Genomic DNA, 12,915 nt, shown 5'->3' on the forward strand with positions numbered 1-12,915 from the left:
GAGGATTGTTGTCACCACCGTCACGATTTATTTAGTTTTTACAAATTCTACAGGAGACTGGGTTCAACAAACTTCCGGACCTGCCCCTCTGGCCTCCAGGGGAGCATCACGTTTCTAGCGGACGATCAGTAAGATTCGGGAACCAAAAGACACCTGGCAGGGACTCGCCCTGACCTGCGTGATGGGCCTCGGAGTTTTCTGCCCGCGAAGCAGTGACACAGTCCCGGTGGGAGGGGCGGCTGCCCACCTGAAGCCCCACCTCTGAACTTCGTGCTTGGCCACTCCAGGGAAAGACAACTCACTTCCTAAGTCATTTCCAGAAACGCCAGGAAGGCCGACTAGGGCCTGCTCTCAGGCTGAATTCTTGCTGGCCTGGAATTGGCACCTAAGACTGTCCTAGTGTCTGGCCTCCTCCCTCTTCCAGGGTAGGTCAAACAATGGATTTCTTGTCCTTTTGAGAGGTCGGATTTCAGCAGATTATTTCTCATTTAACATCAGCGCAGATCTCCCCTCTTGCTGAACATCTTCGTGATTGTTTTCAAGGGCAAAACCCCAAACAAAACGGAACCCACACGTGCCCACGGACCTGGTGCCCGCAGAGCCGGCTGCTCACCCCACACAGCACCGCGAGGGCAGCAGGCAAGCTGGGGCCTGGGCGGGGGCGGGGTGGGGTGGGGGTAATCAGTGGCTCAGGAAGGTGTCCTGGTGCGTCTGACCTCCTTGCCTGCAGCCCTCTGCCCCACGGCCTTCCCTACTGGACGTTCCGGAGGAGCCCAGCGGTCGCGAGGTGCATGATGGGAAACCAGACCCACTTGGGCCACGCAGGTCCCGGGGGCAGGTGCTGGTCTGACACGGGCCCAGCACAACCACGTCTCCAAGTCCTCAGAGCAGGGGCCACCACAGATCTGGACGCGGACAAGACAGACTGGCTTCCAACAGCCCACAGACGGTGCACGGACAGAGGTGCGCGGGGCTTCCGTGGTCTGGCTGCGGGCTAACGAGCCCAAGGGCACCAGGGCCACTTGGGGACCCAACCCTCTGCCCAGAGTGTGCCTTTGGTCCAGCTGGTCCTTTCTCCGTGAGCCCGATGTCTCTAGCTCTGCCCAAACCATCAACGACGGCCAAAGGGAGCAGTCGGAGGAAAGCGGGTGGGTGTGGGCTCTGGGAAGCACAGAGGGGAGGGCTGTGCAGCCCACTCGCCACCGGCAGCCGGGACTCTCAGCCCCCCTGACCACCACTAATTGGGCCGCTGCTGCCATCTGTGGTTCTTAGAGGTTCAAAAAAGCATTAGCAAGAGGCCAGGAGGGCCTGAAGGAATGTGGAGGGCGATGCAGGGAAGGGGAGAGTGGAGGCCGCGGGAGGCGCCCCTTCCATCCAGCTCATGGCCTGGGGACGTGTGGGAGCGTCCCCACCCCGGGAGGGAGCACGCTCGAAGTGCGGGGGCCTCAGGTCAGACATGGGGAACAACTGCCACGAGGCTGAGCAGACGGGGGGAACGGGTCCCGCACAGACTGTCCTCGGGACGAACGCCACAGAAACACCCCGGCGCTGGGAGAGGGGGCCCAGCTCCTTCCTGGCAGGTGAGTCCAGAGGCCCTGCCTGTGGCCACATGGTAGGCAGGCACGGGGCAGGGAGCAGACCCCACGGCTCCAGCCAGGCAGCACCTGCCTCAGGCCCCCATGGGCACGGGGAACGGAGCGCCCGTCCCGCCCGAGCCCGCCTGACCGTGAGGGACCACACAGGCCGTCCAACCGCTGCGTCGACCTGCCCGAGAGCCCTGAGGCGGCCCCACGTCCGGGGAATGCGGCCTGGCTGCAACACGCTCACAACACAGACAGACATGGAACGTAACCCCGTACATGCTATTAAAAAAGGAAACAACAGAAGAAGAAGACCGTAGCTAAACTGCTTTAAATACTGCATGCTACGCACTTCGTGTGTCAGGGATCGGCGGGCGGGCGGGCACAGAGGCGGGCTGGCGCTGCGCTCCCGGGGCCAGGGCGGCTCCCGCCCCCTCTCTGGGACTACAGTCCATGATTCTAAGGTCGAGCGGCTGGGTGCTGACTGACCCTCGAATCACAGCTTCTCCTGAATTTAGTTGAACCCATCGGTGTGATAGCTGGGGTGGGAGTCGGCTGTGAGCTGGGTGGTCTCCGTGGCGGACGCCGGCTGGATGACGATCGGCGTGTCTGCGGCCTCTGCAAGCAAGCGACGCGCGGCGTCAGGTCGGGCCGGTGGGCCTCTCGGCCCCTGACGCCGTCTCTGGGTGACACGCTCGGCCACCTGGTGGCTCAACCGGGGTCGGAGGTCGTAAGACGAGTGCCCAGGGCGGGGCGAGGCTGCCAGGACCTCGGCCCCACACGACCTTCCTCGGCGGCCTCGGCCCTCGGCCCTCCCCGCCTACTGAGCCACCACAGTCGGCGGCGGGGACAGCCCTCCGCGCCTGCTTTACCTCCAGCGTCCACGTTCACACCTCAACCGTCCCGCCGCCACCACAAACACTCCCGCACAGTGTCAGTGCCCTCCTGTTTGACGAGACAGGGCGACACGTTCAGGGCCCGCTCCGGCCCCGCCCCTCGCGCGCGCCCCGGGCGGCGGGCACACTCACCCCTCTCGTCGGACTGCAGCTGCGCTTCCAGGTCCTCGGGGGACACGTAGAACTCGGTCTCCTCGCCCTCGGGCGCCTTGGGCTTGCACTTCCCGCAGCAGCAGTTGAAGCAGCAGCAGAGGCAGCAGCAGCAGTAGCAGCAGGTGAGGAGCCCGCAGAACACGAACAGGGCCTGGGGGCGGGAGACGTGGCTGTGCGGCGAGGCCGGGACACAGCGCTCACCCGGCCCACCCCCCCCCGCCAGGGTCACAGAGGGGTCCCCACACCAGCAGCGGACTCTTTTCCAGATCAAGGAGAATAAAGAAAGCACTGAACACGGGAAGACAGGAGGGCAGGAGGGAGGAGAGCCGCTGCGTAAAGAAGGGTGACTTCTGAGAGGGGAGGAGGGCTGACCGGCCGCTGCCAGACCGGTTTCCGACAGCCTAGCGCCCGGCAGTGAGCCACATGCTCGGGCCTTACACGACACATGCTTTGGACAGAATCAGAAAACCCAGTAATGTTACGATATAAAACAGTAATATTTCTTCAGAAGTTTCTCAAGCTAGATATTTCTAACAAGTCTTCCCTAATCACAAAAATAAATCTATCCACAAAGTGATGAAAAAGTTCGTTTCCTACTTCTACCACAGTGACTCACGAAAGAAAATGCTGTGGACGCCACCACTCAGCACAGACCTCGCTCTGTGCGCTCGGGCTGGATGCAGGCAGGCCACAGGCCAGCTACAATCCGCTGGGACCGGGCTTTTGCCCCTATCTACGGGGACGAGGAGCCCGCCATGTGCCCAGATCCACCTGGCGGGATGCGAGTGTGGGAGCTGCGTCCTCACCTTGGCCCACCAGCTGGAGAGCACGAAGTAGGTGTTCACGTTCTCCTCCCCAAACTGCTCGGCCACGTAGAGCCCCAGCGAGCCGTACTTGTCGTAGATGTTTCTTTTCGTGGCGTCCGTCAGGATGGCGTGGGCGTTGTTGATCTCCTTAAACTTGTCTGCGGCCTCTGGGTTATCTGGGTTCTTGTCAGGGTGATATTTCAAGGCCAGCTTCCTGCAAACCAAAACCATCTGTTGGCCTCACGTCTCATGCCCATCCACCGGATGGAGGGCCGGCAGAGGAACGTTTACCCGTCACCACCTCCCTTTCCAACCGGCCACAGAACTAGAGAACGCCAGGCTCAACAGAAATCTCTGCAATTGTCTCAGGGCAAGCCTCCCGTCCTGAACCATCCACAGAGCAGCAAGTGCCCGGGTGAGAGCTGACCTGCGGGCACTCCCAAGAACTTCCAACCCCGCTGCTGCCCTCTAGCGTCCTGACTGTACATTTGCCAAACGGAGGGACAGGCAAAGGAGCCTGCGGCACAGGCATTTTATTGTACTGATGAGGAGATAAGCTGAGAACACAGAGGACAGTGTCGGTCTCTGGCAGCTGCTCAGTGACACCGCACGGGAGGGGCAAGCTCAGCCATACGGGAAGGCTACCCCGGGGTGTGCAGACCCTGCCATCACAGCTCAGCTCAGCACATCCAGACCTGCCCCCCGAGCCGTCTGTTCCAGGGTAGGGAGTACACATGACCCACAAACTGCTATTTTTTTGTTGCCAAGAAAACATTAAGGTAATAATCGTAAGCTATAAGGGAACACACTACACACACAAAGATGCAATGGAATGGCTACCAGTGAAACAGCGAGTAGGCCGGGGAAACACATGCAGATAAAAGACAGGAGGGGCGGGAGCCACCCGCCCCGGCCCGGGCCCAGGCCTCTTACCGGTAGGACTTCTTAATGTCATCCGAGGTTGCATTCTTGTCCAGCCCCAGAACGTGGTACAGGGATTCCCCAGAGGTAGAGAGTGAGCGCTGTCTCTGGTCTGCCATGGCAGGCTAGTCTACAAGGAGAACGCAGAGAAAACATCAAAAAGTACAGATAAAAATTGCAAGCGCAGAGCTGATGGACTTGATTCCATTTGACTATTTTAAGCAAAAAAAAAATCACAGCACTTTGTAGGGGTCACAACGTACACCAATATAACACATTCAACTACAGCAGGAAGGAGGTGTGGTCCCACGTGGGGGTAAGGGGCAGTTTCTAACTATGCTACACTACTGTCACCCTAAGTAGACTGTAAAAAATTTAAGTGTGTTTATTGTAATCCCCTGGGCAACCTCTAAATAAAGACGTAAGGAGGCAAAGCTAGAAAGCTGAAGGGAAAATGAAAATGAAACTCCATAGACTAAAAACTCCATTAAGAGGAAGAGATTGTCAAAATGGATAAAAAATGCAAGACCCAACTAGACACTGTCTGCGAGAGACACTTTAAAAACAGAGCCTCAAAATACATGAAGCAAGTGCTGACTGAAATAAGGGGAGAAGCAGACAACTTCAGTCACAAAAATCTTAACACCCCTCTCTCAGAAACTGACAGAACAGACACACACACAAAATCAGGAAAAATACCGACAATCTAAAGAACACTATCAACCACCATGACCCAATTACCTCTACGACACCCACATCCACAGAACTTACACTTCTTAAAAATCACCAAGACATACCACATGATGGGCCTTAAAACAAGTTTTAACAAATTTAAGTGGACTGAAATCATACACAGTATGTCCCCAACCCTAACAGATTAGAGACCCAAAGGAAAATATCTATGAAAACCTCAAGCGTTTAAATATTAAACGATACACTTCTAAATAACATGCAGTTCAAAGAAAAGAGGACGGGCATAATTTCTAAACTCATTACTGATCTAATAATCTGTGCGTGATTATAGGCTACTACTTAAAAATAAGTTGATATATTCATAGTTGCCAAAACTCAGAAGCAACGAGGATGCCCTTCAGCAGGTGATGGATAAATAAACTGTCGTCCATCCGGACAGTGGAACATTATTCAGCAAACTTGTGTTTTCCGTGAAAAGACAAGGAGGAACCTTAAATGCATTTAAGTGAAAGAAGCCAATCTGAAAAAGCTACAGACTATATGATTCCAACTCTGACATTCTGGAAAAGACAAAACTATGGAGACAGTAAAAAGATCAGTGTTTGCCAGGGGCTGGGAGAGGGAGGGATGAACAGGCAGAGCACAGAAGATTTTTAGGGCAGTGAAACTATTCTGATACTACAATTGCAGATACATGTCATTATACGTTTGAAAAACCCCACAGAACGTGCAACACCAAGAGTGAGCCCTGATGTAAACTACAGACTTGAGTTACTCTGTATCAATGGACCACACCAATGCTAATAAACTGTGGGACTGGGGTGGGCAGGGAGTACAAGGGAACTCTCTGCACATTCTCCTCAATTTTTGTGTAAACCTAAAACTGCCTTAAACAATAGTTCTGCTATCCTCAGAGACTGAGATTACAATAAGCTGTGAAGAAAAAGGAGCACAGAAGGATAAGACAGTCTCTGGAAATCACTATCTGAGCAGTGAAGTTGTCAACGAAGCAGACGGGTACAACGAACGATATGACTGAAACGGCTGAGGGCCAGAGTACAGAGAAGGCACAATCCAGGAAGCGTCGGAACAGAACCAGCACAGAGAAAACAGAAAATGAGAAAATCTGCCACGCAGGAATTTGAAAGGCAAAGAATACAGACAACTGAGAAAAAAGAGTCAATTGAAAACAAAACTAGAGCTGAAAGAAAACACAAGTGTGCAAACTGAGGCCCCACCAGGTAGAGCACCAAGGCCATGCTTCAACACCCTGGGCGCTAAGAACTTCCCCAAACAAAACACGTTTCGAATTCTAAGGAGATAGGAGTTTCACCTTAGGATTCCACTATCAACAAAGTGTAAAGTCAGAAGAAGGTATAAATGCAAGAGTCTGGGAAAAGTAACTGCTCGCGCATCTTCAACGAAACAATGATCTGAGGAGTATTTCAACGAAATGTGGAAAGAAATCAAGAAACAGGAAAAGATGTGGTAAGAGGAGTGGTGGTGTCCCGGCCTGCGGGGGAGTGGCCCAGGAGTGCCCTCTCCTGCAGGTGGCATGGTCACCTCTGATCACAACACAGGACACGCACATGAACTCCCTCCAGACTGGGGTCCGCAGGGGCTGGGCTCCCCCGGCCCCCGGTAGCCTCACGACGCAGGCACTCCGACGGTTATGTCACAGACAGAGAGACAGATACACAGAGAGGTGAAGTCAGGACCTGAACCCAAACCGAAGGGCGCGGCCTCTCGGCTGAGGGACACCAGGTCAGCCACCTTGGTACGAAGCCTAAGGGACGGTGGTGTACAGCTGAGGGCAGGAAATTAAACACGCCTCACTTCAATCCCAGAGATGGTGGGCTTTGGCATCACGGCGTGAGGACCCTTAAGCCCAGTTCCGACAGCTTCCAGATGCTGGGCGTGGCCAAGTCGCTGCAGTGCTTGGAGCCTCCCTCCTCACCTGGATGGACACAAGGACCCCCTTACCCCCCGCCCCATGGCAGGGCTTCACAGAGCCCAGGGACCCTCAGTGATGTTGATGGCGGAACATATTCTCGTCAAGTCTCCATTACTAGGAATTTTGTTCATTTACTCCACAACAGAAGTACCATGACTTCGTCAAGTTTAATTACTACTTGGCTAAGTAATTTTTTTGGTCCTTAGGTACTGTTATGGAAAATACAACTCTGACAAATCATTTTGTATTCTCAGTTCCTCAGTGCCTACTAAATAGCACTTTTAGAAGCCCATCCACAGGAAAATATCAATACATACTTTTGTATCTGCTTATAGAAGTAACTATATAATTATCTAAGACGTCTAGAGGCAGTCAGCTACTTAATTTGACTAAAAAGAATTCCCTGTGGAACTTTAGCATTTAAGTCATGATTCTCCAGCACCGCTTACACCAGAGATCACAGACGTTCTTGCAACAAGGGGCAACATTGCCTAGTCTAGGACAGAACCACCCTAAGAAAAATCAGCACACACCTGGCTTAGTTACTAGGTAAGCTAGTCACTGTGATTCATCACCTGCTTGTTCACAGGTACAGACAGATCACTGACTTTCAAAACCTTAGAATTAATTTTCTTTTGTTTTTTTTTTTTTGTTGGTGTTTGTTTTCTACTGCTGAGTTTTAAGAAAGCTTTCCATATTTAGTTATTTTTTAAAATTTTTATTTTTTATTTTTTGGCTGCATCGGGTCTCGTTGCTGTGCACGGGCTTTCTCTAGTTGTGACGAGCGGGGGGCTGCTCTTTGTTGCAGTGCGCGGGCTTCTCATTGAGGTGGCTTCTCTTGTCGCAGAGCACGGACTCTAGAGCGCAGGCTCAGTAGTTGTGGCGCATAGGCTTAGTTGCTCCGCGGCATGTGGAAGACTTCCTGGACCAGGGCTCGAACCCGTGTCCCCTGCATTGGCAGGCAGATTCTTAACCACTGCACCACCAGGGAAGTCCCAGAATTAATTTTCTTAGTTTCAATGAACTGCCAGCAACTATGACCAAACTTTAAAAGGCCAATACTTGTTTAATAATAAACATATCTCCTCAATCCCAGGGATTAAAAATCAGCTTCCGCATTCCCAGTCCTTAGTGCCCGGCAGCTTTCCCTCCCCCACCAGGTGTGGCGCGACCCTGTGACACTCGGTGCCAGAACGTGGTGGAGCAACGCCGGACATTCTGCCTGGACACTGACACCATCAGGCAAGTTCTCCCCACACAGAGGACAGGTTAATGCTCATGTGCATTCAAGAACGTATGGACCCAAGAGCTTCCAGAAAAAACGACTTGGTGATCAAATCCAGCAAGTGAAGATGTGAACCAGAGGAAAGTCATCAAAAATGGAAGCCGGGGCAACAGGTCTGCAGGCAGGCGACAAACCCACAGAAGTGCAAGACCCCGACTGAGGAGCGGCAGGAGCTCCAGCAACAAACCCCCCGCAAACCTCCTGGCCCCAGCGGCGGGTCAGGACACAGGTGGGCACAGTGTGTGCAGCCCCACGGCCCCAGCGGACCCTGGCACACGGGTGCCCCTGGTTAAGGGGGCGGGTCTGCTGTGGTGAGGGAGCAGCAGTTTTATTAGTATCACCGTGATCTTTTGTTTGCCAGATTCGAGGGAAACTGGAACAAACGCTTCTATTTAAAAGACGATGTGGGGATTTCCCTGGTGGCACAGTGGTTAAGAATCCGCCTGTCAATGCAGGGGACACGGGTTCGAGCCCTGGTCTGGGAAGATCCCACGTGCCGCGGAGCAACTAAGCCCATGCACCACAACTACTGAGCCCACGTGCCACAACTACTGAAGCCCGTGCGCCTAGAGCCCGTGCTCCACAAGAGAAGCCCTGCTCGCCACAACTAGAGAAAGCCTGCACGCAGCAACAAAGACCCAACACAGCCAAAAATAAAATATAAATAAATAAATAAATTTTAAAAAGTAATAAAAATAAAATAAAAGACGATGTGAATATCTTCGGAAGGTAAGTATCTGGTAATCTGGTTGTTTCTGGGAAGAACCAGGGAGCAGAGGTTAAAAGACTTATTCTTTGTTGTCTACCATTTCTTTACCTATTCCCATACTATTTGTTTGATTTTTAAAATCATGTTCTTCTGTAGCCTTTTCTGCATTGCATGAACTTTTTACAAATCTATATATGTATCTTTTTAATAAAAACTACAAAGTTGTTGTTCTCCTTGTGCTTCCAGACGCATGTCTGCCCTCCTAGAGGCTCTGTCACAAGTCACTTCCAGGACACACGACTTTAGCATGTCGGACTGTCGGGGGTACTGAGAACCCAGCCTTCCTGGGCAACAAGGTCCTTTAGCCCCAGGAGTCTGGCCCACGTTCCTGTGCACTAACTTCCCTCTCACAGCCAGCAAGCCTCCAACAGTCCCCACAGAATCCCTTCTCATCAGAGCTCAAGAGCAAGCTGTCCATTTGGGAATCCGTTTTGGCTACTAGCCAATCAAAGGGACCTTAACGGAGGATCCAGCCAACCAGGGTCTAGTCAACTCCAAATTCTCCTAGGAACCAGCAAACATCCTCGTGTGGACTCCCTCCAACCCAATTTTCAATCAGAGTTTTCTGACATCACAAACAGTTAAGAGTGAGAGACTAAATAAACTTCCTTGTATTTTAATGAAATCACTGACAGCACAGCGATGGGTCTGGACAGCTCAAGCCTAATTTAATTATGTCTAAGCCAAGAAGTCAAACACCAGAAAACAGCAAGCTGGGGACAGTAAAAGTCAGCACAGACTTTTAACACCAAGGCTTACTTTGGTGCTATTCGTCAAAGTATTATTACTCTAGAAGCAGGTGTGCAAGCTTTTTGGTAAAGGGCAAGATAGTAACATTTCAGTCTTGTGGGCCATCCAGACAGTCTCCGTGTCCCGAGTTCTCAGCTCTGCCTTTGAAGCATGGAAGCACACAGTGTCTAAAAGAACGGGCACAACTGTGCACCCATAAACCTGACTTAATTACAGAAGCAGGCACAACCCTTGCCCCAGGGGTCAAGTAATGGCTCTCTTGTGAATTATTTTAGGGAAGTTGGGTGTTGTGAACAGGCACTTACATTTGTGTGCTGTGGGCAAGTGTCGGCTTAGTTACTGTGACTCCTTTTCGGTCCTCAAAGTTAACTCTGCACAAATACAAAACGAAGACGTGGGCAAGAAATGTTGTGAATATGCATTTCCAATCAAGATGGCAAAATCCAAAGAAATTTGTTGCAACGTGAAGCGATTAGGCCAGACAGCAGCAACAGCGCCCACCCCGAAAAGCTGCTGGAAAAGCTGTGAACGAGGTGATGGCATTTTTGACATAAACCATCCAAGAGTGCTCACTGTCGTCCCCCGTCAGTCACTCTTCTTACTTTAGATCGTGGTTTAAGCACCACTAGCTCTGGCTTCCGAGGGTTTTTCCAACTGGAATCTTAGGTTCCCATGTAATACGGAACAATGACCCTGATAATATCTTCATACCAAAGAACAGAGAAACGAGATCGTCTACTTTGTGAGTCTCTCCACTGACACGAGGAGAGCCCGCTGACTGCATCAGATACAAACTGTCCCCGAGGATGACGCCCCCCTCCTGTCACCGCTGGCGGGTACGGATGCCGGCACAGCGACAGTGCAACGCTACACCCACGCAATAAAGACGACTTTCAGTGTGCTTTGCTGGGGCTCCAACGACGATGACTCTGTTCACAGGACACACGTCTGTCTCGAAGGGCGTTGACCCTTCCCCAGGGTCACGGGTTCAAAAGCATTTACACACATGCCGGGTGCTGGGCAGGAGACGTGACCACCCCTGATGCCGGGGAGTGCTGGGGCGGGAAGACACCCTGAATCAGGGTGAGCGTAACTCCCCTAGAACACTGTGATGGGAGCAGAAGAGGCCCATTGTAGGATCAGCTGGCTGCAGAAGACAGAATGAATATGGACAGAATCACGCCCAGGCCCCCCAGTCACACTGCTGAAAACCAGAGATCAAGAGAAAATGGACGCGTTGCAGAGGAGCGAGCGTGTGAACCATACTCTCCTCATTAGAAATCACAGGACCCAGAGGGCAGTGGTACCCAACTGGAAAGCGCTCAGATAAAACACCTGTCAAACCAGAATTCTATTTCCAGAAAAAACACCCCTCAGAAACAAAGGCTGAAATGAAGACATCTTCCGACAGAGACTAAGAGAACCCATCACAAAAACCTAAAATTCAAGAAACACCAATGAGAGTTACCTGGACCGAGGGGAAATGACACCAGATAGAAACCAGCGTCTTTAGAAGGAATGAAGGCCACTGGAAGTGGTGAGCACGTAGGTAACAGATGATCTTTTCCTTTTTCTTTTTAAAAAATACACAGGACAGCTGGAAGCAGGAACGATCAACCTTGGCTTGTGGGGTTTGTGCTGCAAGTAAGACAAACAGGACACCTTCGCACAGAGAGGCAGGGGGTGGGGAGAAATGGACGCCTTATGTGAAGTGGGCAGCATGAGCTCTAAGAAAAGCAAACACCACACAGGGCCATCAACAGAAGGACTGACAATTTCTGGTCTATTCTATACAGAACACTACTTACCAATAAAAGAAGGATAACATACTGACACAGCAATGAAATCAATAAGTCTCAAACACAATGTGTTACACAAACAAGCTAAACACAAAATGACTCCATTTATACAAAGATTAAGAACAGGAAAAACAATGTCGTGATACAAACCAGAAAAGCGGCTGTTTCAGGGAAGTAAGGGGACCTCCTAGGAGACAAGAATATTCTTAATTTAAATGCAGCAGTGATCTCACAAGTGTACACACCAAAACTCACTGAAATCCAGTTAAGATCTGTGCCTTTCACTGTATGTCAAGTTTACCTGCAGTAAAAAGAGCCGCTGTTGTAATTAATGTGATTTGTTCTCAACATTAATTAGATACTACAAGAGAACCAAATGAAACATAAACTTCTCTAATCTGTGATGGCAGGCTGCCTGTTTTTACAACAACTTTCATGGAGACACAGAAAAACATCCGTTTGTCTGTCATTCTGTGGCTGCTCTCAGCAGAGACTGTGTCACCAGGAAGCCGAAAATACTTACCGTCTGGCCCTTTAAGAATAAAATAGCTGCTATGAACATGATTCAAACCAGTATTTTATAATTTTGAGTCAGAAAATGAAATAAATGCTGTCCAAGCATAAAAGTTATTAAATGTAAATTTCTACATCATTTTCACACACGTTTCAAAAGTTAACATTCTAGTTAGAAACTACCCACTGCCAGGAAATACGCACTTTTAAGTTTCACGCTCAGTTGGGACACGGTCTTGTAACTAAGAGAGAGACCTGAACTGCAAATGGACAGATCTGACTTCATTCTCAGTATGTGCGATATTGGGAAACGCATCTAGGAGGCTCCTGGCAAGCAGAAAGGTTGTGGAAGACAGTGAAGGGGAGAGAGAAAGAATCAAGTTTTGTGGGGTTTTTAAATCATTAAAATCAACTTTTTTCAAAAGTTGTCTTAATAGTTTATTTTCTTAATTTTCTTTTTTTGAGGTTTATTCTAATTTTATTTTTTTAAATTTATTTCATTGAAGTATAGTTGATTTACAATGTGTTAATTCCTGCTGTACGGCAATGTGATTCAGTTATACATATGTATATTCTTTTTCATATTCTTTTCCATTATGGTTTATCACAGGATATCAAATATAGTTCCCTGTGCTATACGGTAGGACCTTGTTGTTTATCCTTCTTAATTTTCTATAGTGATCGGGTATACTTTAATGACTTAAAAGGAATAAACATTTTTCCAAAGCGGGAAAAAAGATCATCCTAAAAATAATGTCCCACAAGTGACAAACTGAAGACCATCCCCTTTGCACCT

The 12,915-nt window shown here is 50.4% G+C and overlaps 1 protein-coding gene across 7 annotated transcripts in view; it reads right to left on the bottom strand.

Annotated features, from left to right (window-relative positions):
* Positions 1–12,915, bottom strand: part of DNAJC5 (DnaJ heat shock protein family (Hsp40) member C5) — a 29,070-nt gene continuing 16,155 nt past the window's right edge. For 3 of the 7 annotated variants that reach the window (XM_068565568.1, XM_068565569.1, XM_068565570.1), the window contains 4 exons: positions 4,369–4,486; positions 3,436–3,649; positions 2,609–2,780; positions 1–2,198 (listed from right to left, as the gene is read on the bottom strand). In XM_068565568.1, the coding sequence (XP_068421669.1) occupies positions 2,095–2,198; positions 2,609–2,780; positions 3,436–3,649; positions 4,369–4,475 (597 nt within the window). In that variant the 5' untranslated portion in view covers positions 4,476–4,486 and the 3' untranslated portion in view covers positions 1–2,094. Of the gene's footprint in view, positions 2,199–2,452; positions 2,526–2,608; positions 2,781–3,435; positions 3,650–4,368; positions 4,487–10,112; positions 10,179–11,275; positions 11,446–11,756; positions 12,447–12,915 lie in introns of those variants that run through there. The other 4 variants (XR_011076899.1, XM_068565565.1, XM_068565566.1 and 1 more) reach the window with 4 other exon arrangements.

The sequence above is a fragment of the Eschrichtius robustus genome, chromosome 16 (assembly GCF_028021215.1).
Source record: "Eschrichtius robustus isolate mEscRob2 chromosome 16, mEscRob2.pri, whole genome shotgun sequence".
In the NCBI taxonomy this organism is placed as follows: Eukaryota; Metazoa; Chordata; class Mammalia; order Artiodactyla; family Eschrichtiidae; genus Eschrichtius; species Eschrichtius robustus.